This window comes from Pelophylax lessonae, assembly GCF_965119305.1.
Source record: "Pelophylax lessonae genome assembly, chromosome: 5".
NCBI classification, from domain to species: domain Eukaryota; kingdom Metazoa; phylum Chordata; class Amphibia; order Anura; family Ranidae; genus Pelophylax; species Pelophylax lessonae.
In genome coordinates, this window is record NC_138772.1 from 398779717 (window position 1) to 398806801 (window position 27085).

At 43.1% G+C, this 27085-nt stretch overlaps 1 protein-coding gene across 1 annotated transcript in view; it reads right to left on the reverse strand.

Annotated features, from left to right (window-relative positions):
• The window catches only part of ABHD3 (abhydrolase domain containing 3, phospholipase), a 124465-nt gene that overhangs the window by 11744 nt on the left and 85636 nt on the right, over positions 1–27085 (reverse strand). The window contains exons 5-7 of the mRNA XM_082257285.1: positions 22749–22861; positions 15725–15898; positions 2806–2854 (exon numbers count right to left, since the gene is read on the reverse strand). Of these exons, the coding sequence (XP_082113411.1) occupies positions 2806–2854; positions 15725–15898; positions 22749–22861 (336 nt within the window). The remainder of the gene's footprint in view (positions 1–2805; positions 2855–15724; positions 15899–22748; positions 22862–27085) is intronic.

The following is a 27085-nucleotide window of genomic DNA, read 5'->3' on the forward strand; positions in this document are numbered from 1 at the left end:
CTGCTGTGTGGAGGGGGGTGTGTGCCTTTCCTCCAATCAGCTCTCACACAATGTAACTGCAGTCTCTCCACCCCCTCCTCTGTGCTCCTGACAGATGAAGAAAGTTTTATAACAGGATCTGCACTTTTGAAGGTGTGTAGGCAATAGAAGACTGCAGATATACAAGTTAAACCTATGTAGGAGGATTTCTTTATTCTCCGTGTATCATATGAGGCTGTTCACTTTAATAGGTATATTTGAGGATTTACAATCACTTTAAGCATGTGTTACAAATACATTTCCTTGAATAACTTCATTTTATAAGTCAAAGAGGATTTGCTTGTTCTAATTTTGGGTTGAATAGTGAAATATTGGAATTGCTATCTGTGTCCCTAGTGGGGCGATTTATTCTATTTATTTTCATTCTGGGCTGTTATAGCTACGAAAGAATGGATATCCACCATTTGATAGTTGTCTGCTGAATAGAAGGAATTGGGAAATTAGTTGGGGATGCCTGTTGCAGGGACAGCATTTTTGTTTTTTTAATAAAATGTAGACAGATATTTCCCCTCTCCTACACTCTATCCAAAACTAGAAAAAAAGTTTTTGGCTGTTTTAAGAATTCAACTGTAACCCAAAAATGAAAAAAAAAGAATCCCACAAGTTTCCATTTAAGTGCAAATAAGCTATTAAACGGAGTAAAAATTTTCTTTGCCAAATTTAACAACTGTACACAAAATGAGGTCCATTATATGGTACATAAACAGAATTCTTAGGTTATACAGACTTGGTCTGGGGCAGAGATTTAGAATGTACAGAAGGCACTGGGTCAGCATGGCACCAGAAAGCTAGTTTTATCAAACATAGGTCAGGAATGGTAGACCACATCTAGCTCTCAAGTCAGGTTTCTTTTAACCTCTTTAGGACTGCTCCCCTGCATTGTACTATGGACGGGCAGCTTCTACACGCATAGTGACGTACCTGCCTGTTTCTGGGTTCAGGACGCACGCAAGCGTCCCTGCCTGCTGGCATCCGCTGTGATTGGACACAGTAATATTTTGTCAGTAGGTCCCAACCAATGATTCATGGCTAATACCTTCTGATCGGCTGTAACCAATCACAACCCAGAGACCTGTGTTGACAAACAATACAGGGCTCTGTACAGAGGAAACAATCTCTTTGTTTCCTCTTCCTGCAAAGTAGGGAGAAGACGCAAACAGATTTTTAGTAAAAAGCAGTACACATTAAGGCTCGGTTTCCACTAGTGCGACTTGCGGTGCGACTTGACACATGTCAAGTCGCACAGCAAGTCAAAACCCATTGTTTTCAATGGGGCACGTTTCCACTGCCGCGGCTTCAGTTGCCGCGACCTCAAAAGTAAATCGTGTACTACTTTTGAGCGCGACTTCCCTCTATATATGAGGGACAAGTCTAACTGAAGCCGTGGTTTACTTTTGCTACGAAGTCGTGCTAGAAGTAGCACGACTTCGTAGCCGCACTAGTGGAAACCGAGGCTAACACTTGTTAAGCACGCACCTAACCTCTCGATTACCCTGAGATGTTAACCCCTTCCCAGCCAGTGTCATTAGTATAGTGACAGTGTATAGTATTATCACTGATCACTGTATTGGTGTCAAAGGTGATGTCATTTTCAGTTAGTAAGTTCCCACCCAGTGTCAAATTTCCCACCGCACTATCACAGTAGCTGACCACCACCATTACTAGTATAAAAAAATAAATATATTCCAGTATACTGTATTTATCATAGCTTGTAGATGCTATAGCTTTTACACAAACCAATTAATATACTTATTGGGCTTTTTTTTTTTTTTTTTTTTTTTACCAAAGACATGTAGCAGAATACATTTTGTCCTAAATTCATGAAGAAATTAGATTTTTTTTATTGGATATGTTATAGCAAAAATAAAAAATATTGTGTTTATTTTTTCAAAATTCGTTTATATAATACAAAATAAAAATCCAATGGTGATCAAATACCAACAAAAGAAATCTCTATTTATGGGGAAAAAAAATTATATACATTTTGTTTGGATACAACATTGCATGACCGCGCAATGACCAGGTAAAGTATCAAAGTGCTAAATAGCAAAAATTGGCCTGGTGATGACAGGGGGTAAAACCTTCCAGAACTCAAGTGGTTAAATAAGGTTATATATCCAGAAGATTTTTTTTTTTTTTTGGATGGAATATTTGCAATGTTATTAAATGTTACTTACGATTCAAGCTTCTAGCATCATCCTAGCATAGCAGTTGGTGACATTTATTATGTAGCGCTGTATTCATAATACTGTAGTATTGCATTGTATTCATGTACTGTAGTCTGAGCAGTTAAATTCTTTCGGATTGTTTGCGCTACCTACTGATTAAGCCTCTATATGCTGAAGGATCAACTACTCCTGCTACTTCTTATATAGCATATGATTATTTTTTACAGATGGTGTTTACTTGTATGCTCCCAAGTGAAGACTGGGATCTTATATATATATATATATATATATATATATATATATATATATATATATATATATATATTGTTGCTGTGGTATTAGGATACTAGACATGACTAGCAGTCTCATTGCAAAGGATTTAAATGACAGGCACTTTAATATTAGTTGATCTGCAGTATAGCACTGCACAGCACAGCACAGCATGCTGCAGAGAAAAGGAGTTCAGTGAGAGGATTTGTTAGGCAGGCGTCTGGGTGCTTAGATTCAGTTAAATATCTTCATGTCAAGTCAGCTATAATACACAAATAAAAAAATAAAAAATACAACTCTGCTTAGTGCACAGATAAAAAAAATGTACCTTTATGATATAATCAATGTCAAATTGCTTTTCCAGCACACGGCGATGCCTGCAACACAAAACACATTTTTCATTGTATATCAGACACATATTTACAAAAGGTATGCCAGCGTAGAACCTCCGACTGTCCCTGGACGCAGACTGTGTTTCCAGTGTCGGCATTTCTGCAAAGTCTGGATGCACACAATATGATTGCAGCTAATCATACAGTTTTCATGCGGCCATACCAGAGACCCCTGCATAGGCATAGACCTCTGAATGCAGCACGGTATCGGCCCCCAAGTGCCTGTGTGAATGTAGATTATTCATTATCAGCAGACACTCTTTTGGGAATTTGATTGGATATTAGGACTATAAACCCCCACTCATATCGGCACAATTTGACAGGTCAAATTGCAGGCTATTGCCTGCAATGGGAGCGTCGCAATCGATTTCCAAAAGTAGCTCCTGCGCTACTTTTGGCGACTTCGGGGGCAACTTCAATAGACATATGTGCATGAACCGACACAGATGTCTTTCAAGTCGCCCCCGAAGTCGGACTGAAATGCGGCTTTGAAATCATGCAAGTTCACATATAGTCGCACAATTTTAAAAGCCATGTTCAATGTAAACGAGGGCTGAATCAATACATAGCCCATTGAGTAAAGATGTTACTACAAGGGTATCATTGCTGCCTCTCAAGTTACTAAACTCTGGCTTTTTGGTTCTTTTGTTGTGGCATTTCTAGAAACCTACCCCTCAACCCTTGAACATCATTTCTCTGCCACCAAGGCAGCTCTGTTAACAATGTATTTCTAGTAATGTGAATCCTCTGGTAACAGGCTCCCTTAATCTGGCAGCATGGTGTCTGATAACATGATCCTTTGGTAACAATGCCCCCTGATAATATCACATTTCTGTAAGGTTAGCTCCCGATAACCTCTAAAGTGGAACTTCACTCTCTCAATCAACACTGACTATTTTTAATCCTTATGCTGCTAGCATTATTGAATTGATAGAAAAGAATATCATATTTACTTGTTTTAAACTTTCTTTTTTTACATTTCCTCGGCTACTTCCTGGTTTCTAGCCTAGGCAATTTATGTCATAGTTCCCAGAAGTCTTCAGGAGGGGAGGAGGGGTTGCTTAGCTACGCACACCCTCCTGCATGTGTGGCTGAGGTAAAGGCCAACAGATTCCAGGTAGTACATTTTTACATGAATCATCTGCCCTCACTCAAGATGACCACAGCCAGAAATGCTAGTTGGTCCTTTTCAAAGTGATTTTTTTTATAGCAAAATAAAGCATGGATGGAGGGATGAGTTTGTTTTAAATATTAAAAATGAATTAAAAAGTGTTTTTGGATTGTCGTGCTCACAAGAAGTGTAGTTCTGTTTTAAGTCCAAGAAGTCAGTTCCAATTCCCAGGGCAAGTTTGTTGTTTTGTAGTCTGTACTAGTTTACTTGTTAATACATTTCATACCCTAATAAGCAAGTAATTTTAGGCATGTTTTCCCAGTAGACCTATAGCAAATAGGCTGTGACTTGACCGTAAGTGTGGTGAAAATCCACTTTGCAAAGACAATCCAATCTAATGAGGAAAATTAAAGCCCCGTACACACGGGCCGAATGTCAGGAGACATCAGCCGGTTAAAAAAAAAAAAAAAGACATTTGGCCCGTGTGTATGCCACCCTGTCTGACAGAAGCCAGCCGTTTGTCAGATGAGCATGCTGGAAAAACAGCAGACGACTGGCTCCCAATCAGCACTCTCAGGCAGTGGCAGAGATCACTGATTGTAGTGTTCTGGTGGGGGGGCTGTCCCCCTGCCAGAAAACGACAGTTCAGCAGAGGTGATCGACCGCTGGGCTTAACGAAAAAAAACCATAGCTTGTACCAGGCATTAGTCTTGGCATGACTGGATGATACAATCAGTGAGACTTCACTTAAAGTGGAGTTCCACCCATTTTCGTAACTTTAGATGTATGTAATCCCCTTTAAAACGACTTTTACCAATGGAAACTTTTTTTTTTTTTGCTAGTAAATACCTTAATTTCTGATTTATTCCTCCTCTCCTCACTTCCGGGTCCGATCGGCGATGACGTCATTTGGCGATTCGCAGTGTGTGCTGGGATGTATTCCATTCCAGAAATCTCGCAGTATTACCCAGGAGCTGATCTGTACTGTGTGTATTCAGGCCGTGACCTGCCCCGCCTCCGCCCCGCCTCCTCTCAGTGAGTTGTACTGTATGCATTGTATTCAGGACGTGCTCTACCCCGCCTCCGCCCCGCCTCCTCTCAGTGAGCTCAGTAAGGATATAATGCTTTCAGTCCTTGCTCACTGAGAGGAGGCGGGGCAGAGGCGGGGCAGAGAACGGCCTGAATACAATGCATACAGTACAACTCACTGAGAGGAGGCGGGGCGGAAGCGGGGCAGGCGCGGCTCAGTACAGCTCAGCTCCTGCAAGATTTCTGGAATGGAATACATCCCAGCACACACTGCGAATCGCCGAATGACGTCATCGCCGATCAGACCTGGAAGTGAGGAGAGGAGGAATAAAGCAGAAATTAAGGTATTTACTAGCAAAAAAAAAAAAGTTTCCATTGTTAAAAGCCGTTTTAAAGGGGATTACATACATCTATGTAATCCAACCTATTAAAAATGGGTCGAACTCCACTTTAATTTACTAGGCTACAAAATTCCCTTACAAAGTGAACAGTCAATTTGCCTTTAGTTAATCAACCCCATAGTTTTCAGTTCATGTTTATATATTTGAGTAATCAACCTAATAAATTATAAAGTTTCCTTCTTCCCAAGCCAAAGCACCTATCTGTAGTCAAAGTAAAAAAAATGTAAAACCAGTTAATCAGTTTGGCCCTTTGGTAACACAGCTTCTTTAGTAGCATATTAATTGTGGTTGTGGTAGCAAGGTACTGTAAGATGCCTGCTCCTAATGATATTTTCCTGTTGTTTGTACTACAAAACAAAGGAACACATATTAAATCAGTGAATGTGACTTTCACCATACATTCACTGGGAGGAACCATCCACTTGTTTAGAACACTTGCATCTAGAAAATTACCCATAAGACCTTGTTTAGACTCGTGGTTGTGGGGGGAGGAAAGGGGCCTTAAAAACACACATTTTTACACACCCCTCCCCAACCACTCCCTCTTTAGGGCCTGTTCAGAATGTGGCACTGGAAAGGAGCATTTCCCTCACCACATGGGAACAGGATACCCCTGTCAGACATTCTCAGGTACTACTGATTGGTAATGGCAACCCAAACCATGCAGTTTGTGGCAGCACCAGACATTTTTTTTGTGTGTTCCAGTGCGTTTGGCAGCCCAATGAAGTGAATGTGTGAACCCGTCCTTAAGCTGCATAGGCAGTGGATGGGAGATTATGCATGCCATGGCTTCAATGCTTTCCATGGAGGTGTGGCAAAAATGATCCATGCAGTTGCGGTGTAGGCTCCAGAGGTGCTAGTTTTTAGGGGTTAAAACAGGTGCTGAAGAATGGGCAAGAATTTCCCTCTCAAGATGTGCAAAGCTGGTAGAGACATACCCAAAAAGACTTGCAGCTGTAATTGCAGCGAAAGGTGGTTCTACAAAGTATTGACTCAGGGGGGCTGAATACAAATGCACGCCACACTTTTCATATATTTGTAAAAAATGTTGAAAGTCATTTATAATTTTCCTTCCTTTCCTTCCACTTCACGATTATGTACCACTTTGGTCTATCACATAAAATCCCAATTAAATACATTCACCTTTTTGATTGTAACATGACAAAATATGGAAAATTTCAAGGGGTATGAATACTTTTTCAAGGCACTGTAGCAGAAACAACTACTATCTGATCTGTTTCCCACTAGGCACAGAGCTTTCTTTGAGCTGTAGAAAGGTATACATTTTTAAAATTGGTTAAAGCCCATCTATGGGAAATAGAAAAATGCTCCTTTGCAGTGGGGCATTGCCCCTCTGCAAGGGTTTAATGCTGGTTAAGGTCTAGAGGGCCACAAAAATGGGTAAAATCCATTTCTCCGATGTTCATTGACGGACAAAGCTCCTGATCTTCTTAACCATTGGGTTATACTTCCCCCTACAGGACTAGGACACTAGGCAGAAAAAAGTCTGGCTACGCCTATGGGCAGTCCCTAAGGGTATACTGCTTCTCTCTGCTATAGTTACTCAGTTTTGTTACAAACAGTGTCAGAAGAATTACAACTTCAACTTCACAGAGGGGTGGGTGCTGTGTCGATCAATGAACATCAGAGAAATAGATTTTACAGTAAGGGCTCTTTCACACGGGCGGTCCGATCAGATCCACCTGTCAGTTTTTTAGGCGGATCTGATCGGATCCTCCATGCAGCTCTATGGGGCAGCGGTTGTGTCAGCGGAGACACCTCCGCTGACACCCGCTGCCATCCGCATCCGATCCTGTGCTGAAATCTGGACGGATGGAAACCCTATTTTTCCATCCGTTCAGTAATCGGAGCGGAGCTGATCTGATGAGAGAAGACAAGCGGTCCGCTCTCCTCCGATCCCCCATAGAGGGCAGTGGGTGCTGAGACACCTCCCTCTCCGCTCTGCAAGCGGAGACAGAGCTGTCATCCGCCCGGCTCAGCGGGGATCGCGGATCGATCCCCGCTGAGCAACGGAGGCGGACCGTGTGAAAGAGCCCTTAGTCAAAAATCCAATTTTCTCTCTCCTTCATTGATGGGCACAGCTCCTGATCTTCTTAACCATTGGAACGTCCAAAGCAGTGTTAAACACGAGGGGTGGGAGGAACAGCAAATCTTGAGGCCAAAGGAAGCATCCACAGATGCCAACACATCCAGAACTTTGTAGAAGTGTGGACCGAAAACCAGATAGCCTCCCTGCAAACCTGCGTCACTGACGTCTGATGACGGAAGGCTCAGGAGGCACTGAGAGCCCAAATAGAGTGCGCCTTGACAGGGAAAGGAGGAACCTGACCCTTGATGGAACAGGCCTGAATCACTGTCTGTCTGATCCATGTGGAAATGGTCACAGAGGGAGCAGACAACCCTTTCTGAGGCCCATCCTTGAGCACAAATAGTGAGTCTGACTTCCTAAAAGACTTCGTAGCTGCCAGGTACACCCTAATTGCCCAGACCACATCCAAGGCATGCAAGGCAATTTCCTTTGGATGTTTCGGCCTGGGACACAGGGAAGGCAACACAATGCCTTCATTCAAATGAAAATCAGAGACAACCTTTGGAAGGAATGACGGACAGGGGTGAAAAACCACCTTATCTCTGTGAACCACCAAGTAAGGTGAACGACAGGATAATGCCGCCAATTCTGACACCTTGCGCGCAGAGGTGATAGCCACCAAAAAGGCCACCTTCTGGGATAGTGTAAGCAAAAGGAGGCTTCTGGAGAACTGAGAGCACCAAATTGAGGTCCCAAGGAGGCAACGGAGATCGCACTGAAGGGGCCAAGTGCCTAACTCCCTGAAGAGAAGTACGCACCATGAAGTATGTGGCCATTGAAAGAAGACTGCTAAGAACAACACCTGGCCCTTAATAGTACTCAAGGCCAGTTTTTGCTCAATCCCCCGTTGAAGGAAGGTCAAGATCCGAGCCACCGAAAAAGAGTGAAGGTGATCCCCAAGACTCACACCATACAATGTAGGTCTTCCACGTGCGATGATAGATCTTTCTAGCTTTCTAGATTTCCTAGCTTTTAACAGCGTTTGAATCACAGACTCAGACAAACCTCTATCCATCAGCACCTGGCGTTCAACAGCCAAGCCGTCAAAGCCAGCAACTGTAAAGCAGGATGGAAGATTGGTCCTTGGGGCAGCAGATCCTCCCCAAGAGGAAGCTTCCATGGAATGTCGGCGACCAGCTGCACCAGATCAGCATACCAAGCCAGGCGAGGCCAGTCTGGGGCCACTAAGATGACCAGAATTCCATTCTGCCTCAATCCTGCATAGAAGTCTTGGCAGAAGCTTGAGAGGAGGGAAGGCATAAATCAGATGATACTGACCCTATGGGGCCATCAGCACGTCGGATGGCATCCGCCAGAGGATCCCGTGACCAAGCCACAAACCTCTGCACCTTTCTCGCCTGCCAACTGAGGTAGTCCACCTGTCAGTTTTCCACCCCGGGAATGTGTACGACAGAGAGAACTGGAATGAACTGTTCTGCCCTCCTTAGAATGCCGGTTACCTCCAGAGCTTCTTATGCCCCCTTGGTGATTAACATAAGCCACGGCCGTGGCATTGTCTGACTGAATGCTCAATGGACATCCCTGAAGACGATCCGTCCAATGTTCCAGGCAAAGTCTGATCGCTCTGAGTTCCAAGACATTTATCGGTAGTCTGAACTCTTCCAGTGTCCAGAACCCCTGAGTAGAATTTTTGCCGAGGACACCTCCCCAGCCGAACAGGCTGGCATCCGTGGTGACCACTATCCAATACAAGGGGAGGAAGGATTTGCCCAGCCGAAGAGACGGAGAACGAACCCACCATATCAGGGACTCTTTTGTTCTCCAGCTCCGATTGTCCCCAGCTCCGATTGTCCAGAGACTGCGGACTCTTGTCCCATTTACCCAGAATCTCCCTTTGCAGGGACCTCGTATGGAACTGTGCAAACGAAACCGCCTCAGAAGGTAGACACCATTAGGCCCAGCACCCGCATGCAAGTCTGGAGGGATGACTATCTGCTGGACAGCAGGAGACGAATTGCAGCCTGCAGTTTCTCACCCAGGTAGTCCAGTTTTGTGGACGGAACCAGAGCAGACTTCTGAAAATTTAGAATCCAGCCGAACTCCCTTAGAGTTTGTATGGTGATCTCCAGGTTTTCCACGGGAGTAGTAGGAGACGCCGATCGCAGAAGGAGGTCGTCCAAGTAGCCCAGTACCTCAATCCCCTGTTGACATAATAATGCTAACACTTTTGTGAGGACCCGAGGAGCAGAGGCGAGACAAAAGAGTAACTCCACGAACTTGACTTGCCAGACCAAGTTTGCTTGGATCCAATAGAGGAGGCCCTGAAAGGCTTTGATCCCTTGTCAGTCGTCCCTGAGGAACGAAAAAACTGAGAAGGATGGCCCACATTTACAACAAGGGTCTTTGCCCTTACTAGCCTGCGGAACCCTGTGAGACCCTAAATGATGTCATCCAGGGTAGCTCCATACAGGCGGTTTCCTTTAAAAAGAAGATCAGTCAAGGCCTTTTTAAAAGTCTGGTCCTCAGACCAGCATTTGAGCCAAAAAATACGCAGAAGGACCACTACTGAAACAGAGAGCCTAGTGACTAGGGGAGCTGCGTCCAGAGAGGCATCACAGGTAAACTGCAGCCCCTGGACCAATTGGTCTGCCAGCTCAGCAAAGGCAGGGGGGAGCTGCTCTCCCTCCAGGTTATGGCGTAAAAGCTTAGCCCACTCGGTCAGCGTTTGCGACACAAGTGCAATGGTAAATACCAGCTTCAGTGCCGAACCAGTCACATTGTACATAATGCGGGCCATAGCCTCCGCCTTCCTGTCAGCCAGGTTCTTAAAAGCCGGGGACTCTTCAACCGGAATCAAAGCTGCCTTGTTCAATCTGGAGACCAGAGGGTCCACCACCAATGGAACAGTCCACTTTTAAGAAGGGACTCCTCAGAGGGGTACCGCATAGAAAATTGCTTAGGGACCACAAGGGGACATTTTGGCTGTTCCCACTCTTTAGCGACAATTCTGACAAAATAGGCAGGGAAAGGAAACACCTTTGCCACTCTGGATGGCTTGTGAGTGCCAAAGGGAACAGACGCCTTAGTCGCAGCTTCAGCTGCATCCTCCATTTGTAAGGTCTCATGCACAGATATAATCGGTGCATCCGTCAGCGCCTTTCCGTGCATGGCCACAGGAGTGGAGGAATCATCCTCACTATCTGAGAACTCAGGATGCGTGGTCACAGACTCTGCAGAGTTACCCACGTCCACGGTGGCCAAATCAGATTCAGGATCTGAGCAGACAGATGAGGCAGGGGAAGGCAGGGGGGCACTTTTTTGCTAGCCCATCGCCCAAAAACCACCTCCACCCGGGACACAAAGGACTCCAGGACTGCTTTCAATACATGAATGGATGGCTGGGACCCGGAGGGCCCGCAGCCTCTTAGAGGGGATCAGGTGGGAAAATGTGCTCCAAAGACTCCATGAGTCAATAGGGGGACTCCACAAAAAAGGTGTAAAAACATTGCTAAGGCACACTCCCCACCGCTCTGGCAGCACCACTCGGTCACCAGTAACAGAGCACCTAATCGATCTTCAACAGAGAGGGAGAGAACCCCACCAGACTCTTCACCCAGCAGAAACAGGCACCTGCAGACACCAGGATAATCTACACTCCATGTGCGGTGATAAGGAGGTGGAAAGATCCAGGAGTCAGCACCAGGGGATGAGGAGGGGCTTCCACCACCAAAATCGCCACCCATAGGGCTCCACTGTCATGGCCACCGCTATTTTCAATGGCAAACCACCGCAAAATGGCTGCTGGACTACACAAACATGGCTGCCGTGCATTGAGAACACAGGCTACAGCAAAATGGTGGCACCGCGAGGCTCCCAGGGACCCATGAGGGATCCCTAGACCTGAGAAAACGGGACAGACAGGAAGGGGGACCACTGGCAGGAGCCACCACCAGGTACAACCCCCCCCCCCCCCCCCACAGCTGATCACCCGGTCACCAGCAGCAAACCCCTGCCCCCATAGCACCCTGCCCCCACCCCAGTAGGTGGATCAGGCCATCCCACTGCCCAAGCACAAGTGAAGGAGGGGGGGTGCCTAACAGGAAGGAGGGGAACCCAGGGTTCCGACTGTCTCAAGGAGGGCCCCACGTCCACCCCAAAACCCTCCAAGTGGAGAGGGGGGATAGTTACTTACCATACCAGGAACCAGATGGGCACCACTTCAGACAGAACCTCCTCTCCATCTAAATGGGGGGCTGTCGGCCAGGAGGAATGCTGCAACTCGGGCAGAGACCCGGGTCATATGCGTCCTCGCAAGGCATTTAACTCGCAGGCCAGCCCCCGTCACTGCCAACCTAGCGCGGAGCTAAGGTCTGTGCGCGCTCGCTGCTCATACTGGGATGACCACTGGATCTAGATTTTCCAGCCCGTCTGGCAGTTTAATATAGATCTCACTGGAAAAAAACAAGAGAAAAGAACTAGGTCCTTACTCCTGACTAGGCAGAAAAAAACCTAAAGTACCTATAGCAGAGAGAGGGAGTATGCTCTCTAGGACTGCCCATAGGCATAGCCAGATTTTTTTTTTTTGCCTAGTGTCCTTTGCCCAGTGTCCTACTCTTGTAGGGGGCAGTATAACCCAATGGGTAAGAAGAGCAGGAGCTGTGTTCGTCAATGAACGAAAGAGAAAAGCAGTTTCACTTACCAGATACTCCACTCCCCTGACAGTGGGCATCCTCCTCTAATCCCCTAAACTCCATCAGTAAACTGTCACTCGGCATCCTTGCATCCAATTCAGGGCTATGAGCACTGTATTGGACTTGATGATGTCAGAGGACCTGCAATCGTCGAAGCATTGGAGAGAACCTGGTCCCTTTTCTGGGTGTCCAGCTTTACCACTTCTGGACTGCCCGCCGCAGTTTCATGTCCGTATTTTGAGGTTAAATACCAGTGTTATGGCAGAAGATAGATATCATAACCCCAGTATTTTCTTACAGGGCGGGCGGTCCTCTTTCACATAAAAGTGGTCCCAGCGGCAGGGATTGCCCAGCCCCCCCGTGCATCTTCCTGGTTGTTTTTCCCACTTGAGCCATCGGTAGTGGGGAAAACGATCCGGCCTGTCCATGTCCCAGGCAGGAAGTCGAGTGTAGGCAAGATGGCCCCCACTCGACTCTCTGGCCTTGAAGGACCGGAGCAACGTCATAAGGGCCCATTTTTTTTCATGCTAAAAAAAAAAAATTACATTTTTTTTTTTTGCTTTTAAGTGTAGATGTGAGATCTGAGGTCTTTTTGACCCCAGATCTCACATTAAAAAGGACCTGTCCTGCTTATTTCTATTAAAAGGGATGTTTACATTCCTTGTAATAGGAATAAAAGTGACCAAAACATTTTTTTTAAAAGGGACGGTGTATAAATAAAAGGTCAAATAAAAAAGGAAAAAAAATTTAAAGCGCCCCGTCCCTCCGAGCTCGCGAAGCATACACAAGTCGCACCCACATATGTAAACGGTGTTCAAACCACACATGTGAGGTATCGACGCGATAAGAGCGAGACCAATAATTTTAGCCCTAGACCTCCTCTGTAACTCTAAACTGGTAACCTGTAGAAATGTATAAATCGGCGACTATGGAGATTTTTAAGTACCAATGTTTGTCGCCATTACACGAGCTTGCACAGTTTTGAAGTATGACATGTTGGGTATCTATTTACTCGGCGTAACATCATCTTTCACACTATAGAACAAAATTGGGCTAACTTTACTGTTTTCTTATTTATTAATACAAAAAAGTGTATTTTCTCCAAAAACGTTTTTAAAACCGCTGTGCCAATACGGTGTGACAAAGTATTGGCAACGATCTCCATCATTTTATTCTCTAGGGTGTCTGCTAAAAAAAAAAAAAAATATGTATATATATATATATATATATATATATATAATGTTTGGGGGTTCTAAGTAATTTTCTAGCAAAAAATACTGATTTTAACTTGTAAACAAGTGTCAGAAATAGGCCTAGTCCTTAAGTGGTTAAAACTATAACCAAACAGCTACATACACAGCTGCAAAAATTGTAGGTTTACTGTATTACCTGCCAAAGAATCCATTCTTCTTTACAGCCAACTGTGTGATTTACTTTATCCAGCCAGGCAGCTGATACACATTTCCTAATTAAAGTACAGTGGGTACGGAAAGTATTCAGACCCCCTTAAATTTTTCACTCTTTGTTATATTGCAGCCATTTGCTAAAATCATTTAAGTTCATTCTTCTTCCTCATGAATGTACACATAGCACCCCATACTGACAGAAAAACACAGAATTGTTGACATAGTTGCAGATTTATTAAAAAAGAAAAACTGAAATATCACATGGTCCTAAGTATTCAGACCCTTTGCTCAGTATTTAGTAGAAGTCCCCTTTTGATCTAATACAGCCAGGAGTCTTTTTGGGAAAGATGCAACAAGTCTTTCACACCTGGATTTGGGGATCCTCTGCCATTCCTCCTTGCAGATCCTCTCCAGTTCTGTCAGGTTGGATGGTAAACGTTGGTGGACAGCCATTTTTAGGTCTCTCCAGAGATGCTCAATTGGGTTTAAGTCAGGGCTCGGGCTGGGCCATTCAAGAACAGTCACGGAGTTGTTGTGAAGCCACTCCTTCGTTATTTTAGCTGTGTGCTTAGGGTCATCGTCTTGTTGGAAGGTAAACCTTCGGCCCAGTCTGAGGTCCAGAGCACTCTGGAGAAGGTTTTTGTCCAGGATATCCCTGTACTTGGCCGCATTCATCTTTCCCTCGATTGCAACCAGTCGTCCTGTCCCTGCAGCTGAAAAACACCCCCACAGCATGATGCTGCCACCACCATGCTTCACTGTTGGGACTGTATTGGACAGGTGATGAGCAGTGCCTGGTTTTCTCCACACATACCGCTTAGAATTAAGGCCAAAAAGTTCTATTTTGGTCTCATCAGACCAGAGAATCTTATTTCTCACCATCTTGGAGTCCTTCAGGTGTTTTTTTTAGCAAACTCCATGCGGGCTTTCATGTGTCTTACACTGAGGAGAGGCTTCCGTCGGGCCACTCTGCCATAAAGCCCCGACTGGTGGAGGGCTGCAGTGACGGTTGACTTTCTACAACTTTCTCCCATCTCCTGACTGCATCTCTGGAGCTCAGCCACAGTGATCTTTAGGTTCTTCTTTACCTCTCTCACCAAGGCTCTTCTCCCCCGATAGCACAGTTTGGCCGGACAGCCAGCTCTAGGAAGGGTTCTGGTCGTCCCAAACGTCTTCCATTTGAGGATTATGGAGGCCACTGTGCTCTTAGGAACCTTAAGTGTAGCAGAAATATTTTTGTAACCTTGGCCAGATTTGTGCCTTGCCACAATTCTGTCTCTGAGCTCTTCAGGCAGTTCCTTTGACCTCATGATTCTCATTTGCTCTGACATGCATTGTGATCTGGAAGGTCTTATATAGACAGGTGTGTGGCTTTCCTAATCAAGTCCAATCAGTATAATCAAACACAGCTGGACTCAAATGAAGGTGTAGAACCATCTCAAGGATGATCAGAAGAAATGGAAAGCACCTGAGTTAAATATATGAGTGTCACAGCGAAGGGTCTGAATACTTAGGACCATGTGATATTTCAGTTTTTCTTTTTTAATAAATCTGCAACAATGTCAACAATTCTGTGTTTTTCTGTCAGTATGGGGTGCTATGTGTACATTCATGAGGAAGAAGAATGAACTTAAATGATTTTAGCAAATGGCTGCAATATAACAAAGAGTGAAAAATTTAAGGGGGTCTGAATACTTTCCGTACCCACTGTATATTTAAATCTTAACAATTAATTTTGCTCCCCTTTGTTTTGCTAAATAAACCATTGAAGGCGTTTTTTGCATCTGTTCAGGAAGTATAAAAAAAAAAACTTATTGATCATTATAGAAACTCATTCAACAGTCTGTAGTGCACTGTCTACCCTCACCAAATTGTAGTAAGGAGGGTGCTTGGCACCGTTTACAAATCCACAGTCCAAAAGAGCCAGCAGCGTGTCAAATGTAAAGGAAGCATAGATACGAGTTTACTGGAACCCCATTAAAACCAATGTTTCAGAGACGCACAAATCTTCTTTATCAAGGTGACAAGACATAGCAAGCACTTGTAGTTATGTCTCGTCAGCTTGATAAAGGAGACCCTTGTGTCTCTGCAACATCGTTTGCTATGTCATTGCGGACACGAACACATTTATTTAGCCGATGCTCACCTCATAATGGATGCTTGTAGGCACGTGGTTAAATAGTAATTAAAGAGTATCCAGTTAATCGGTTTCTCAAGTGTGATTGCAGATTCAAAGACTTCCCAACCAGCAGAGAATACAGCCGCTCCCTGGAGTGGGGTCTGGCGTCCAGCTTTACCCAAGTAATTCAGCAGAAGCATTCTATAAAGAAGGAAAGAATAATATTTTGTTGTCATTCTATTTATTCAGTGTTTCAGGTAGGTAGCGATTAAAAGAATCTTGGAGATTCCTACTGCTAGAGCGGTTAAAAGACAGAAGCATAAAGGTACTGGTTGCAGCATTAGAACTGAAAGCAGAGGGCTGAAATAGCCTGAGTCTGACATGGCAAAGGTCAAAACAGCAATCTGGCTAGAATGGTTCATAATATCAGAACAGAAATCAGAAAAGAGGGCAAGCAAAAAAACCTTGCCCCCAGTCTCTAATCCAAGAAGAGGTCTGAGTCCAAGCAGATTCTGTAGAGCTTTTAAACCATTAAGAACTGGGTAAAGGGGGCGATGAAACATAAATCTGGTAACAAGTATTAGGAAAGAGTCAAAGGCTAGTTAGTAGAGAAGACACTGGCTTCATGCATTAAAAAACCCATTTGTTTTCTGCAATCATTTTCTTTTTTTTTTTAAGTTTTTTCTTTTATTTTTACCTGGTGATCTGGCCAGTAAGTCTTATATTTTTCACAGTCCAAGCTGTCCAGCAAAAATGGCAGTTAGAGTGTTGAGACAACCCATTATACACTAGATTACCAAAAGCATCGGGACGCCGGCCTTTACCCGCACATGAACTTTAATGGCATCCCAGTCTTAGTCCGTAGGGTTCACTATTGAGTTGGCCCACCCTTTTCGGCCATAACAGATTCAACACGTCTGGGAAGGCTGTCTACAGGGTTTAGGAGTGTGTCTATGGGAATGTTTGACCATTCTTCCAGAAGCGCAATTATGAAGTCAGGCACTGATGTTGAACGAGATGGCCTGCAATCACAGTCTCCCCTCTTATTCATCCCAAAGGTGTTCTATCAGGTGGATGTCAGGACTCTGTGCAGGCCAGTCAAGTTCCTCCTAAATGAGCCCTTATTGGCCAGATCACCAGGTGAAAGTAAGGCAACAAAAAAAGCCTAAAAAATGCAAAATAAATCCAGCCACTACATTTAAAACGTTTGGTTTTGGGTCTAAAGGCAGCTTCACACTGCCCTGCTGGGCTTTTGCTAAAGCGCAGCTAACCTGTCATTTTCGTGTGGGTTAGCTGTGCTTCTCTATAGACTTCTATGAGGTCCTGCCATTTTGGGGAGTTTTCAGAAAGTGCAAACTTCTACATGCTGCATCTTTGGCTCACTTTCTGAAACCGCACCAAAACTGTGGGACATTATGAAAGTCTATGGGAAAGTGCAGCCAAACCGCAGTGGGACTGCACCCAATACTGCTTTAATCAATTTAGGAAAAACTCCAGCTTTTCCTTCCCAAAACAACATATGCATTGTGCATGCAAATTAATCACAACTCTGCTGTCAGTTTATGTATAACTTGCCTCCTTTGGCTGTATACAGCAGGTTTCTGTGTCTGATGTCACTCCTCCTTCTGGCTGAATCTCTACTTGGGAAGGCAGTGTGTACATGGTGGGGACTCTCCATGTACACACTGGTTGGCATATTTAACTGGGCAGGATCGAATTATAACTGTGATCCATTCAATCCTGCCCAGCAGGATCACAGCTAGCTTTCAGAACAGCCTTTGTATGAAAGGGTTTCCTTCTTAAATAAAGCTGTGATCTGTGGGGCAGGACTTGGGTGGTTTGGACTTTTCCTGTAGGTGTGGCTGGGCAGGATTGAATGCTAATAATGATGTATTCAGTCCTACCCACTATCAGAGCTGTGAAGGAAGTTACATCAGCTTCAGAGTCTGAAAGACTACAGAGGGGAGTGTTACAGACTCTAGATGCTGCAGGAAGTGGCTGTAGAAGGGACATAGTCTATCAGCAGAATATGTAGAGTGTCACAGGATACTAAACCCAGAACATCAGGGAATCTGCAGACAACAGATCAACATGATACAGAGATAAGATCTATGCTGGGATTGATTATTCCATTTAGTTTTAGTGAAAAGAAAGTTGGAGTTCAGCTTTACCAAGTCATACGAAAAAATGCAACATGCTTGATCTGCATCCATTCAGTTGCCAAGTTGTAAGAAGGAGATATAAGCACCGCTGAAGAGTAGAGTACAGTATAGCAGCGTAAAGTAAACACGTACAATGAGAAACCCCATCTTAGCTCTAATTACTGTTGACATAATTTCTCATCCTGCATGGGTATTGGTATGAAATCTACTCTTCTATGAACATTGTCAGTCACTTCATGGGGAATGAAGTGACTGACAAATGATTGGTGGCAAAAAATGCATAGTTCACATAAAATTACCCTGACCTGTCTTACCGGATTTGTCTATGCTAAACTATTTTTAGTTGTTAGTCCATACAGTTGTACCTGAGGAATTCCATAACTGACTGCACATGGGACCATAGAACTAGTTTTTTTTTTTAGTATGACCCAAATCTGTCTGCATACAATAAACACAAGGTGACACCAACATTCTATGAGCAATGTAAGGCTTCTTGCACACTGCAGCTTAAAAAAGCTCAGTACAGCTTTTTTTTACTGAGCTAAAATACAGACCATTCACTGTAATGTGCCTATGCACACAGGCACGTAAACAAGCGGCATGAATTCTTAAGTAAAAATGTGCGTAAATGCTAATTTACATATTGTGCAGAACAAGAACTTGAGAATATGTTTAAGTGCATTTTCACAAAAATATGCGAATGCGTAATTACATGAATGTGAGCAAATACATACAAAAAAAAAATCATCTGAAAAAATAGATGCTCAAACAGGAGTATCATGTGCAAGAGGCCTAAACTGGTGTTACACACACAATGTACAGTACATCATTTTTATCTTTTAAACTGTAAGAAGATAAGAGCTCTGTAGGAAATGATCAGAAAATCCCCCTTCATTTCTAAGGATCTACCCAAAGCATATCTATGATCCAAATTTTAATATAAATACATTCCTTTCCACATTATGTTTTGGTTATTTCTAGCCAACTCTCATTAATCTAAACAATCTTGAAGTTTGCAAACTTACTTTGGGAAGATCTCCTACACGTTTACTACCCTGAATTCTTTGACATATTCATTATGCCCTGTGAGTAGGCACTGCTGTAAAGCCCATATCACAGAGCCTGCCTTCTGAACTACAGAGGTGCTGAGGGGAGGAGTTTCAGGGGGCGGAGTCAGTCCAGGAATCACTGCTTGCAGGTAGCAAGGTACCATGGGATATGTAATCCTTAGAAATTGAAAGTAAACAGCAGTGGAGAAGCTGCAAAGCATGCCGGGAATCCAGGAAGTTGTGGAAAGAAATGGCCAGCAGACAGGCAGAACTTATAACATGAAAGGAGATTTTTCAAGTACACTTATATTGGATTGTCAAATATTGTTTGTACTGCTATTACAATGCTGATGTTCTAAAATTAAAGTATATGCTGTGACTATAGATTTCCTTTAAGTAATCAACATCTATTAAATATTTGTTGGTTAGTTCAGGTATTATTTACTAGGTAGGCTTCATGCACACTAGGCTTATAAACACACTTTTTACAGGCATTTTTTTTTCAGCCTGTAAAAGCACCTCTAGTTAAGCCATTGGGGGATATTTACTAAAACTGGTGCACACAGAATCTGGCACAGCTGTGCATAGCAACATAGTATCAGTTTCTAACTTCTAGCGTGTTCAATTAAGCTTTGACAATAAAAACTAGAAGCTGATTGGTTACTATGCACAGCTGCACCCGATTTATTGTGCACCAATTTTAGTAAATCTCCCCCATGTGTCCATGCACACATAGGCGTCTACAGGTGTATTAAAAGAGGAGTGTTTACAAGCTGAAAAAAGCCCACTAAAGGGATGTTCAGGAAAGGAGTAGAAGAGTAGAAAAACTGAACGCACCTAAATGCGTGCAAACGTGCCTAAACTCTAGCTGCGTCTAGTGCCTAAGTGTTACTGCATTGCAATGGCCAGAATAAATGAATATTCTAGCCCATGGAATGCAATACCGCTTAAACTATTGAGGAGCCTAAATGTGTTTAAACTGATGCCAGAAGATTTACCAGGAGCTCTGGCATTCAGAGGAGCTAAACAGATGACCTCTGGTAAATTTTCAGGAAATGATTAGGTCTAATGATATTTCAGACTAAGCTATTATACTGGAAGAAGTCTTCAGTTGAGTGATCACATAAAAGGACATTACATACAATTTCTCTTCAGTCCTATTGCAACTGTTTGATAATCAGGCTGTGTATGAAGGCTTTTCCTTTTTGAATAATGCTGTGATCTGTGGGGCGGGACTTGAGAGGTTTGGACTATCTGTAGGTGTGACTGGGCAGGGTTGAATACTAACTAGAATGTTAGTGAATGTTGAATATCATCAAAAAGTTTATTTATTTCAGTAATTTAATTCAATCTAGCATTTCATTTGCAAATCAAAGTCAGTGCAGCCCTCTAGCAGGAAATTTTAGAGCACTTCATGCTTCCCTCTGCTTACCAGCTCTATGGGGATGCGGATTTCATTTTCCAGCAGGACTTGGCACCTGCCCACTAAAGTACCAATACCTGGTTTAACCACTTGCCGACCGCTCACTCAAGCTCTACTGCGGCAAAGTGGTTAGTTATCGTCCAGCGGCGTAGACCTACGTTGCTGGACTCCTCCCCTTGTGGGCGGCGCTCGCGTGCCGCCGGAGGCTCGCTCCCGCTGTATTCATTCACAGCAGGAGTCGGGCCAGGGGAGGAGCGGCGGTGATTGCCGCTGCTCTTCCCCGATCGTCGGGGAATCGAGTTTGGAGATGCGCCCGCTTGTGTAAACAAAGCGGGCGGATCTCCTAAGTGACAGACAGTGACAGATTGCAGGGTTCAGCATAGCTGAACATGCGATTTGTCCCTGTGTCACTCAGTCACCTCCCCCCACATATGTTAGTAAGCACCAGGCATACATTAACTCCTCCCTCTCCAATAAAATTAACCCCTTCCCTGCCAGTGTAATTTTTACAGTAACAGTGCATATATATATAGCACTGATTACTGCAGTAATGTCCCTGGTACCCCCAAAAGTGTCAAAAATGTCAGTCAAGGGTCCGATCTGTCCGCCGCAATGTCGCAGTCCCGCAAAAAAAAAAAAAAAAAAAATCGCAGATTGCCGCCATTACTCATTAAAAAAAAAAAAAAAAAAAATGACAGAAATCTTTCCCTTGGTTAGTAAACGCAATAACTTTTGCGCAAACCAATCAAAATACGCTTATTGTGATTTTTTTTTACCAAACATATGTAGCAGAAAACAAATTGGCCAAAAATTTAAAAACATTTTGATTTTTAAATTTTTTTGGGGGGGAATTTCATATAAAAAACATGTGAAAAATCTTGTTATTTTTTAAAAATTTACGCTCATTTTTTGTTTATAGCGCAAAAAGTAAAAATCGCACAGGTGATCAAATACCACCAAAAGAAAGCTCTGAAAAGGACGTAACTTTTGTTTGGGTACGGCGTCGCATGACCGTGCAATTGTCAGTTAAAGTCGCACAGTGCCGAATCGCAAAAAGTGGCCTGGACGTAAGACAGCAAAATCCTCCGGTGGTAAAGTGGTTAATGATCATGGTATCACTGTGCTTGATTGGCCAGCAAACACGCCTGAGCTAAACCCCATTGAGAACCTGTGGGTTATTGTCAATCTAGCATTTCATTTGCAAATCAAAGTCAGTGCAGCCCTCTAGCAGGAAATTTTAGAGCACTTCATGCTTACCTCTGCTTACCAGCTCTATGGAGATGCTGATTTCATTTTCCAGCAGGACTTGGCACCTGCCCACTAAAGTACCAATACCTGGTTTAATGATCATGGTATCACTGTGCTTGATTGGCCAGCAAACACGCCTGAGCTAAACCCCATTGAGGACCTGTGGGTTATTGTCAAGAGGAAGATGAGAGACACCTGACCCAACAACGCAGATGAGCTGAAAGCCACTTTTAAAGAAACCTGGGCTCCCATAAAACCTCAGCAGTGCCACAGGCTGATCGCCTCCATGCCATGCCGCATTGATGCAGTAATTCATCCTAAAGGTCCCCGACCAAGTATTGAGTGCATAATATACTGTACATGGACATGCTTTTCAGTAAGCCAATATTACTGTATTAAAAATCCTTTTTTATTGGTCCTATGTAAAATTCTAATTTTCTGAGATACTGAATCTTGGGTTTGCACTAGCTGTAAGCCATAATCCTCAAAATTAAAAAAAGAAATGCTTAAAATATACTAATTTTACTGTTGTGGGTTTAGTAACACTTGAAACGCTTAATTGTTCTTATAATTACATGTATATATATTAATTTGCACTGTGGGTACATGTACCAAGGAGCACTGGGAATTAGGCTTGCTATGGGAATTATGGTTTCCTAATGGAGACAACTGTATGGTTCATCTTTTATTTATTTGGCCACTAGTATAAAGTATAAAGCACCGACACTACCTGAAGCAAGCTAGTCTACTATTAAGGTTCTAGTGCTTTTTAAAGGCTCATTGATATGGCTCAACAGTTATCTTTTATTCTAGAACTCCAAACATACAGCCCAAAACTGTAAATGCAATAGAATAAAATCTCAACTACATAATTCTGTTAAAATGTATCACTTAAGTATGGCGGACGTGATTAAAAATGCACATATCCCAAGGGTTCCTGTATTAAATAGACGTCCTAGTTTGCTAGTACCATAATGAGGGTTGAATTTCGTGAAATGGGGTTTTAACCTAAAATGGGTACTTCAGGAACTGGCACAATTGGATAGGTGTATATGTATCCTGATTGGAAGGTATGAAATATAATATTGCAGAGTAGGTAAGATGCCTCTGAACATTTACAATATTCTGCTTTATTTTTTGCTGACAAAACTGAATTTCAAACCACTTACCCTCCCATGGAAACACCAGCTGCCATCATTGGAGCATCAGGGTACATTGTGTGCACATGCTGAATGACCGTCTCCAAATCCTCAGTGTTGGCAGCACAATATGTCCTTGGTGTCTGCAAGGAGTAAACAAAGCAATATGAGATGGTGTAATCAACCTTGTGCAATCAGCATTTAAAATTACATTGTAGGTGGTTTATACAACAGCTCCCCTGTACCTGTTATAAAGTAAAACTCAAACCTATTTTTTTCTTTTTGTATAGGAAGACATTACCTGACTATTATTATTATTATTATTATTATACAGGATTTATATAGCGCCAACAGTTTGTGCAGCACTTTACAATATGAGGGAAGACAATTCAGTTACAATACAATTCCAATACAAGAGGAATTAGAGGGGCCTTGCTCATTAGAGCTTACTAAGTTTTATTTATGTGCATAAAGACATTTCAGTAGGTGACAGTAAGTTGGCTTACATACAGCACAACCAGAAATGGACACTGAAGCTCCTTCTATTCTCAACGCTTCTCCATTCTCTTTCATTATACAGTAGGCATACTGTATGCTTGGCGGGAAACAGCTGTGCTTATATCTACAGCTGTTGTAAAGGACTGTCATGCTGATAAAGATGGAGAGAAGACATTTTTAGCACACAGGAAGTGGTCTTATCCAAAATAAACACAGCAACAATTGAGGAATGTGAAACAGGAAGTGCAACTGTGTTCTGCAATTTGTATGAACATAGAGTGAAGTCTAACCTGACCATTGTTAGCAGAGCCATGTTGCTATCGCAATCAGTCTGCCTAAGTAGAAGTTCACCCAAAACTAACTCTAAATCTCCTCGAAGCCACATTCTAAAACCAATCTATCTAGTCCCGTAAAAAAGAAATCGTTATACATACTTTTTCTGAACTCGATTAAGTCCGGTCTCCAGCGGTGAATGCTGTGTGCAGGAGAGAACCGACAATAGATGGGAAATGCCTGGGAAGTTACTTTACCTATTGAGTTACTATGCCTGCACAGTAAGGCTGCCGATGACCGCTCAGCATGGGACCGGACTGAAGCGGCTTCAGAACAGGTGAGTATAGTGATTTTTTTTTTTAAATCAAGTAGAATTTTTATTGAGATGTCACTTCCAGTTACAGAAAATTGGCATAAATCACAATAATATAGAAAGCACTATTGAAAACACATCGTTCAAAGAAAGAAACAAGCATACTAAACAGTATACGTATAAGTAAAAATTGCCCAACCAAGGTTGCTCACATCCCCATTCATGAACATAGAATCAACCGTAAAAAGAACATCTGAGTAAATGTGACTATTCTACCAGAGTATAAGTATATCCAATAAGCGTATGTCTCAGAGGATTAGTCTTTCCAGTATCCTGTCCATTGGAGCCAGACCCGGAGTATCCAACCAACTACCCAATTACTTTTCAAATTTAGATGGGGTACCCCTGTGCTGGTATATACGTTTTTCAAAAGGTATTGTGTTGCCCATCTGATCAAGCCACATTTTAGAGATCCAATGCCTAAGTACAAGTCTACGGGCCTGAAATAGGGCCCTTGCTGCTGCTTCCCTCAAGAACTTATCTTGGGTAATGGAATAGAGTATGCGCAATACACATTGTTTAGGTCCCATTGGAACAGTTCTATGTATTAGTGTGCTCCAATAACGGTGGAGCTTCGGACATCTCCACAACAAACAAATCAGATCCCCCACATCTCTTTCACACCTACTACATAAATTAACCAAACGTAGACCCACAGAGTGGAGCCTAAACGGAGTACGGTGAACCCTGAGAAGTATGTACCACTGTGACACTGTCTGCGAAACATTTAATGAACATAGCCGTATGGTTTCTAGTGCTTCTTCCCATTGCTCTTCCAGTATCTCACCAATATCCTCCCATTTATCACATGCTATTTTCTAAATATATTCCCAGTAAGGTGGCGTAACAGCTAGATATAAAGCCCTTAGTGGAACTAAATTGTTGCATAAGAGAGAAGACCGGGGTAGGTGAGAGCTCCATGTGCTTCATTGACTTCTGGGCCAGTATAGCGTGTTTCAGCTGTAGATAATAAAATAACACGTTCATGGGAATAACAAATTTGGCTTGTAATTGTGTAAAGGATAATAAAACACCATTGTCAAAAATATGTTTGAGATGTGTCATTTCCAAGGTGCGCCATCTTGGAGCGTGCTGTAGCTTAAGTTCAGGGTAAATATGATTATCCCATATCGGGCTATAGTCAGTGTAACCAGTTATCGTTTGCAGCTGTTTGGCTTTATCCCATATTTTTTAAAGAAGTCTGTAAGTTGGGTATTGTTTATTGGGTTTAGAGAAAAGTTTTGCTTCCAGCCCCTCCGCCAACGTGAGTGCCCCTCTAAATTGTAGCATAATATTCAGCGTGGAGTTACAGTTTGACCAACTAATCCACCCACCATATGGTAGAGCTAGGATTCTATATAGTAAACCCACAGGTTTGGGAGAGCCAGCCCACCCATGTCCTTGGGTTTCAGCAACTGCTCCAGTTTAATCCTGGCTGCACTACCTTTCCATATCAGGGTCCTAAATATTGAGTTAACAACCCAAAACACTTTCAGTGGAATTACTACCTGGGAGTTATGGAGAAGATATAATAGTTGTGGCATCAGGACCAAATTCACTCTTCCGGCTATCGATCGCCACATATTGTTCCATATCTTGGCCTTATCTCTAAATTTCACCAGTAGTGGGTGTATATTCAGACGGCAAAATTCTAATGGCTGTGGGGAAGTTATTACGCCTAAATATTTGAAGGACGATACTACTGGGACCGGGCAAAAGGTTCCTAAGTGAGGACTTGCACCTTGATCCAATGGCAGGAGGGCAGACTTGGACCATTTAATCGTGAGCCCAGGGAATCATGCCAAATCTGTAATAATGGACATGATGGCTCTATTCTGCATCTACAGACAGATTATACGGTTAAAGGTTTAGTAACATTTTAAGTGGATAAACTGCCCTCATTTACAGAACAAAGTTCATCTCTTTGATCTAAAAGAACCAAATGATACCTTGTTTATATACTAAACAAAATTATAAATGCAACACTTGTTTTTGCCCCTTTTTTTCATGAGCTGAACTCAAAGATCCAAGAAAACTGGGATTCATCCGTGAAGAGAACACCTTTCCAAAGTACCAGATGCCATGGAATGTGAGCATTTTCCCACTCAAGTCGGTTACGACGACGATCTGCAGTCAGGTCGAGACCCCGATGAGGACGACGAGCATGCAGATGAGCTTCCCTGAGATGGTTTCTGGCAGTTTGTGCAGAAATTCTTTGGTTATTCAAACCGATTGTTGCAGCAGCTGTCCGGGTGGCTGGTCTCAGATGATCTTGGAGGTGAAGATGCTGGATGTGGAGGTCATGGGCTGGTGTGGTTACACATGGTCTGCGGTTGTGAGTCTGGTTCGATGTACTGCCAAATTCTCTATAACCAGCCTTTGGAGACAGCTTATGGTAGAGAAATTAACATTCAATTCATGGGCAACAGCTCTGGTGGAAATTCCTGCAGTCAAAACTTGCGACATCTGTGGCATTGTGCTGTGTGATAAAACTGCACATTTTAGAGTGGCATTTTATTGTGGCCAGCCTAAGGCACACCTGTGCAATATTCATGCTGTCTAATCAGCATCTTAATATGCCACACCTGTGAGGTGGATGGATTATCTTGGCAAAGGAGAAGTGATCACTAACCCAGATTTAGACAGATTTGTGAACAATATTTGAGAGAAATGGGTCTTTTGTGTACATAGAAAAGGTCTTAGATCTTTGAGTTCAGCTCATGAAAAATGGGGGCAAAAACAAAAGTGTTGTGTTTATAATTTTGTTCAGTATAGTTATCGCTCAGTGCCGAGCAATGTTCATAAACATTTTCCAGAGGCTCTTTTTTTTGACAGCTGTGAGCTCTGCACTATATGAGTCATGGAAATGGTCATACGCAGGGCAGGCTGTGTTTGATTAGCGCGGTGGGGGTAACATAGAAACATAGAATGTGTCGGCAGATAAGAACCATTTGGCCCATCTAGTCTGCCCAATATATCTGAATCCTATGAATAGTCCCTGGCCCTATCTTATATGAAGGATAGCCTTATGCCTATCCCATGCATGCTTAAACTCCTTCACTGTATTTGCAGCTACCACTTCTGCAGGAAGGTTATTCCATGCATCCACTACTCTCTCAGTAAAGTAATACTTCCTCATATTACTTTTAAACCTTTGCCCCTCTAATTTAAAACTGTGTCCTCTTGTGGTAGTTTTTCTTCTTTTAAATATGCTCTCCTCCTT